Source organism: Bidens hawaiensis, unplaced genomic scaffold, assembly GCF_021521415.1.
Source record: "Bidens hawaiensis isolate Kalapana, Puna unplaced genomic scaffold, B.hawaiensis_p1.1 tig00064462_1, whole genome shotgun sequence".
NCBI lineage: Eukaryota > Viridiplantae > Streptophyta > Magnoliopsida > Asterales > Asteraceae > Bidens > Bidens hawaiensis.
Genome location: NW_027501496.1, coordinates 1 through 6,779, shown reverse-complemented (window position 1 = coordinate 6,779; position 6,779 = coordinate 1). Strand labels below are relative to the sequence as shown.

At 33.2% G+C, this 6,779-nt stretch overlaps 1 protein-coding gene across 1 annotated transcript; it reads left to right on the top strand.

Moving 5' to 3' along the window:
- The first annotated feature begins 267 nt into the window (after window positions 1–267).
- Window positions 268–6,747, top strand: LOC143604227 (uncharacterized). The gene is made up of 8 exons (XM_077080771.1): window positions 268–332; window positions 1,602–1,640; window positions 1,732–1,767; window positions 1,856–2,181; window positions 2,329–2,529; window positions 3,387–3,587; window positions 4,616–5,096; window positions 6,453–6,747. The coding sequence occupies exons 2-8, from the start codon at window positions 1,607–1,609 to the stop codon at window positions 6,515–6,517; spliced, it is 1,344 nt and encodes a 447-aa protein (XP_076936886.1). The 5' UTR covers window positions 268–332; window positions 1,602–1,606; the 3' UTR covers window positions 6,518–6,747.
- Window positions 6,748–6,779: the final 32 nt, after the last annotated feature.

The following is a 6,779-nucleotide window of genomic DNA, read 5'->3' as shown; positions in this document are numbered from 1 at the left end:
TTACCATTCCAAAAAGAATAGAAAGAGAATAGAATTACACGTGACAAGTATCATTATTTTGGGAGGGTCCTAGACAGGCCACGTGACAGTTAAGACTGCACTTTATTTATTTATTTCTTTCCAATAATAATAATTTACGACTCTGCCATTCCGCCTCACTCTGCATTCACTCCACAGCCCACTCTCCCTACAAATATACACTACCACAACTTCCGAGAAGCAATAATATTATTATTCCTTCATTCCGTACATAAATATCCTCTCTCTCTCTCTCGAAAACCTAATTCCATCACCGTCTCAACAATCACTCATTCGATTACTCAAAATCACAGGTATGATTGTTACTTCTCTCAGTGTTAACGTCACTTGTCGTTGTTTATTTTACGCTTATTATTTCATAATTTCATGTGGTGAATCGATTTTATAACCTAGATGTAAGCTTTTCAGCTCATGTAGTGTAAATATGTGATTGATGATCGTGTTAGTTGATTTATTAAGCTTATAAGATCAATAGTCGATAATCGACGTCTCTTGTTAGTTTGATATTTCACCGCGTGGCGAATCGATTACGTGACTTCGATACGAGTTTATCGGTTTATTAGTGTAAATATCTGTGATTGATGATCGTGTTAGTGGATTTATTATTAGCTCATGAGATTAATAAAATGTATATCCGTCTAAAATGAACTTGATTTGATCGGTATTTTCGTGTTTACATTTCTAGTTGTTGTTGATTTTTCACTTATTGGTGTGGTGAATCGATTTCATGACCTCGATATGAGTTTTATAGATGATGTAGTGTAAATGTGCGATTGATGATCGCTTTAGTGGATTTATTTGCTCATGAGATTAGTGTATCTGTCTAAAATGAAGTTGATTTAATCGGTATTTTCGTGTTTATGTCTCTCAATGTTGTTGATTTTATGCTTATTGTTTTATATTTCATGATAAGTTTTTCTGATTTTGTAATGTAAATGTGATTGATGATAGTTTTAGTGGATTTATTAAGTTTATGAGATTAATAAATTGTATATCTGTCTAAAATTGTGTTGATATAATCAGTTTACTCTTTGCTGTTTTATCAAGTGTTAATATTGAATCACAGCTAATTGCTAAATTGATTACTGTGATCAATGTTAGATTAAGTATCCAAGGTTTTGTCCAGGGACGAAGGTTAGTTAAGGCCCGAGGTGGCCCGGCCCCCCCTGTTTTTGTTGTTGTTGTTGTTGGCATAGTAGTGTAAATTTATCCGTTTTCGTCCAAAAATTTTTATAAGTAGTGTAAATTTAACTGTTTTCGGCCGAAAATTTGAGCCCGGCCCCCCATCGTTTGTGAAATTTTGTATACATTTTGAGTCCGGTCCCCCAGTGTCTTAGACCAAGCTTCGCCAATGGTTTTGTCTTTGATTTGGAAAAATCTGGATGAATTTTTTTTTTCTGTTTAGTGTTAGAAGTTGATAAGATGTTTTATTCTTCAGATTTGAAGGCTTTAATTATTCCTTAAAGCACTGGATCCCCCCTTTGCTTTTCTGTGTCTGGACCTTAGCATAAAGACTAAATAACACTATTTTGTTGACTTATACTTCAAGTGATTGACTCCAGAATCAATGGATGGCTTATGGGACCCACCTTACTATGAAGGTTTCCACACATTTGCCTTTTATCACCATTCATTCTTTTCTTTCTTTATTCATTACATTTTATTTGATATCATTATTATTTTTTGGTTCAGAAACTGAAGATACAATTTCATATTGTCATCCTTATGGTGGTCCACTGTCCCATTGCTTTATGCCTTTTTTATTATTTTAATTTCTTGGTATGTTGTGCACCTTACAAGGTTATTATACATGTAGATGTTATCGAAGAGACGGAAATAAATATGAAAAGCTGCATACAAGTGCTTGAAATTTTGCTAAGCAAAGCTGATGAGGACATCATTGAACATGAAGAAGAGTTGATGGACTTACTGAGTCAACTCGCCTGCACTGATAAAGTATTTTCTGATATGTTCTCAATGGCTTTGAGAACAAAGATTGATTTCCTTGATACATCAATAAGGAAATTAAAAAATGATGCTGAAAGTGAAGAGTTTTTGTCAACAAACAGGGAGCCTGCTGAAAGCATATATGACATACTCAAGTCTCTCTTCCCTCATTATATAAAAAAGAAAGATTTACAGGTATACTCTTTGGATATTGATAGATACATTTTTTTCTTCTCTTATCATTAGCATCAACATTCATTTTTTATTTGCACATTGTAGAAAGTTTTACTTGCATGAATTGCATCTTTATAAAAGGGATGCCTTTTTATGTTTTCCCTTCAGAATCAAAAGCTTGCAGATAATACAGGGACTGTTTCAAGCTCCAACAGTCATGAGTGTGCAGACAAACAAAAGAAACAATTTGGCAGTTCTTCAAATGCTAACCAAATCAAGAGAGTCAAAACAGTCAACATCATTCCAGTGGAGAAAGAGCCAATTTCATGGGCCATAGTTAAGGTTAAAGAGGAAATGACAAATTATCATGTGAGTATTAATGATCTTCATTCGATGATAGACAACGGGTCAAAATGGGTTGGGTCAGGTTGACTTAGCAATATTTTTTGTCTTCTAGTTTGTGCATTTTATATGTATCTAGTTTGTAAGATAATAAGAAAAGCTATATTAATACAATATTAGAATAACGGGCTGGTTCGGGTTTAGGAGTTTATATGCGTTTTAAATACACTTCCGTGACCTTCGACCCGTTTGACTAGTTCTATTTTTGCTGATTTCTGAACTTTTAATGCTTTGAGCAGGGCTGTAAATGAACTGAACGTTCAGCGAACCGTTCGGCGGGAAGTTCGTCTCCATCTGTTCGTTTAATAAATGAGTGTGCGTGAACAAGGAATCCTGTTCTATTAAATAAATGAAGGAACATTAACAGAGGTCACGTTCGTTCATTTGTGTTCATGAATGTTCGATAATGTGTTAGTTGATGTTTGTTCGTTAAAGTTCATTCAAGATTTTTTTATATTTTATATTTTTTTAGTTTATTATGTCAAGTATAAACAAATTATTATGCCAAGGACTTAACTCTATATTTATTTTGGGTGATTATGTGTAATGCTTGAGTATAAGAATGATGATTTTTATTGTTAAATTAAAATATATCCATTTGTGTTCATTTATGAAGCTAACGAACGAACATGAACAAAATCATTTCCTTAATGAACAAACATGAACAAGAAGTTCTGTTTGTCCAATTATTGAACGAACATGGACAAGGTCCCGTTCCGTTCGGTTCGTTTACAGCCCTAGGTCTGAGATAAAATACAAACCGCATTCACACATATACCTATAAAACAGGTTGTTTTAACTGTTGATATGATTCTGATATGCAGCAGCACATTCCTATGCCTCTTTGTTGGGGCTCTACAAAGAAGACAAACAGAGAAGTGAGGAGATCGCAGATAAAGAGTCCTATAACAATGAAGAAGGATTTTATACCGAAAAGGACTCCTAAATGCAACTCCGTATGCCCGAAACCATCTTTGGAAACTCAAGGGAAGTTGAAACATCAGTTAAGCATAGTCAAGTCCCAGGTAATGTTTCTTTAAAAGAAGTCTACATATAGATAAATGAAAGATGAAAAATTTGGATGATAATTGTCTTTTTTTGAAGTTTAGGTTTAAATAGAGGTAAATGGGTCACTTTTTGGTATGGGTGAAAATGAGTCGCAAACAATTTTTGTCCACTTAGTTTTGTTAAATTCAGAAAGCGTTAATTGCGATTTTTAAATAATATTTTTTTGATTAGTTAGATTTAAAAGCACCATTGTTATCTTTTGTGTTTGAGTTTTCTTTAAACCAGGTAAAAAAGATTACTTTTTATTTTATTTTTAATATATATATTTTTTAATTTTTTTTGTAGAGAGATCAACTCCAACTAATTTACTTATGAATGGGTCAATTTGGGTTGTGTTTTATCTTAAACGGGCCAAATTTAAATAGGTTTGTCTAAAAGGGTAACAAGTCAAATGGGTCAAACGGTTGAAAGTCTACTAAATGGACTAAAAAGTGTTCTTGGTCAATTCGACAGTGATGACTAATTTTAACCCAAGCTCATTTAGTAGGGGTGTGCATGGGTCAGTTTTGGGCTTGAATCGTGAAATCTAACTCAAAAACTCAACAGTCAAATAAGTTTGTTTTTTTCAGTTTTACCATATTGGCTTGAAAATTTTGAACCGATAATGATTATGGCCCAAACAATGAGCTTATTTTGGGCATGTATAGGTCAATAATTATTTGATTATTATAATTGGGGCTAATATATGTTGGTACCATTATTTATTAAATTCTTATAAACTACTTAAAATTTTTATATTAAAAATGAAAATCCATAATATCAGTTTGGTTCGGTTTTAATTACGTACAACACCTAAACTGAACCAAAAGTTCAGTTTTTATGAAAACCCCGTCGGTTTTTGTTTTGTTTCAGTTATTCGGTTCCATGCACACCCCTTTCATTTAGACACGTTACGTATTCTTTTTCCTTTTAAATAACTTGCATACCATATTGTTTCTTTTATCAAAAGTAGATACTTATATCAACTCTTGTAAACTAATGCCAGACATATGATGGAAGCATGACCTTAGCAACCGTTCCTTATCAAGGACCATCTGAAGAAACATACGCAGTGGTTCCTTATGTACAACCACACGAAGAACCAAACGCAATAGTTCCATATGTAGAACCACACAAAGAACCAAATGCAAAGCAACTTATTACAAAGGAACTAGATTCTCCTCCGGGTTACCCTAGCCCACAATCCCACCAAAACCAAATTATCTTACGTCCCCGGACCCCATATTCTACATACCAAAGGCGGAAGCAACCTAATTCACCGCAATTCCAGAAAAGTTCAAGCTCGTTTCGCGCACTCGCTGTGGATAACCCGTTTAATAGAGCTGAAACATATAGTAACCTGTACAAGGAAGATTATTACACTTTACCTGATTTACGGGACATTGCCAAACAACAAAATTTGAAAGGTTATTATAAGCTTCGTAAAGCTGAGCTGGCACATGCACTGGGAATTAAGGTTATTGAAGGTACGTGGCAAAAACTGACACATAACTGAAAAACACCAAACTGAAATAACTGAATCAAACAAAAACCAATGGTTTGGTTTTAACTTTCTGTAAAAATTGAACTTTTGGTGTGTTTTGGTTTTGTGTGTAGTTAAAACTGAAAAAAACTGAAACAAACCGAATTTATAGGTTTCAATTTTCTTTTTTGAATTTTATATAGTTTATTAGAATTTAATAATGTAACCTGGATATTTTAGTCCAGATATACAATAACAAATAAATTACTTATTAACAAAATATTTAGGCTCAAATTCATTGTTTTGGGCCAATTTTTTCTTTTTAGCTCAAAAATTTCAAGCCTTGGTAGCAAAACCAAACCGAAACAAAAAAATGGCAATTGAACGTTTTTCAAAAGCTCAAAATCTGAAACTTTTGTTTTTGGTTCGGTTTGAGCCCAAAACCGACCCACACTGTGCATGAAGCGGAGATAACCTATCCGCAACTGCAAAACTGAACCGAAATAACCGAATATAAACAAAAGCGGATGGGTTGGTTTTATGTTTATGTAATAACTTTTGTCTTGGTTTCAGTCTTGCATATAATTAAAACCAAAAAATAATCTATGTATTTTTATTTTAAATGTTTTTTAGAATCTAATAAATAGTGTTACTAAACTATTTTCGCCCAACTGGTATAATAATCGATTAATTATTAGTTAACAAAAATATTTAGGCCCAAGTTCATTATTTGGGTTTTTTTGCCCAAATGGTAACACAGAATAAATCAACCGAACCGAATTTATGGATTTTCATTTTTTTTTAAATTTAAGTGACTAAAAGAATTTAATAAATAGAGTTACTAAAATTATAAGCCCAAATGTATAATATTCAAATAATTTTTAGTTAACAAAAAGTTCTAGGCTATTTTGGGCTAATTTTAATTTAATCCCATAAACTTCAAGCCCAAATGATAAACCTAAAAGACCCAAATCGAACGGTTTCCAAAAACTTAAAACCGAGTTTTTGGTTTTTGGTCCAGTACTCCAGTTTGAGCCCAAACTCGACACCGGGTAAATTTTAGTGCAAGTCGGAAAATCCATGTCGTGGTGAGTTTGCCAATATATTCTATAAATAGCTATTTAGTTAACTATTATAAAAACTATTTCAGACTCAGAAGTTGCATTCATTTGAAATAGGCCTGGGGCAACTTTTGACCGGTTCACCCTTTTGACCCGTGTCCTGTTAACTACATTGTTTTATCAAATTTGACCCGTTTGGGTTAAAACACAGCCCAAACCGACACACTTACAAGTAACAGTCTAGTATTTACGCCTCTAGATTATATTTTTTTAGTAAATGGGTTTGAATCTGCATGCAGGAAGAAGAAAGCAGCCGAAAAGAAAGGAGAGGCAACCAGTTCCAATGATAAAGTGTGAGCCATAGAGATTGCTGTTATAGGATTCTAACATCATTTCGGAGAAAAGGCTTATAAATAGGGCTAAACAAATGACAGAAATCATAGTAGAATTAATTTGCTAAATAGAATAAGAAGGCCTAGTTTTTGTAACTAAACCATATATGTGACAAACTCAATGCGGTTGGCTTAATAGTGGCTCATAGTTTGGTTAAGTTGGTTGGAGAGTTAGATCTCGGCCGCAATGACTTATTTAACGAGTTTTACTTTCATAAAATTAATTTATATCTA

Bases quoted from the DNA above. Each gene is read 5' to 3' on its own strand.
- LOC143604227 (XM_077080771.1), top strand. From the start codon at position 1,607: ATGGATGGCTTATGGGACCCACCTTACTATGAAG. The intron at 2,530-3,386 runs GTGAGTATTAAT...TCTGATATGCAG, and splicing joins AGGAAATGACAAATTATCAT to CAGCACATTCCTATGCCTCT. The intron at 5,097-6,452 runs GTACGTGGCAAA...ATCTGCATGCAG, and splicing joins GGGAATTAAGGTTATTGAAG to GAAGAAGAAAGCAGCCGAAA.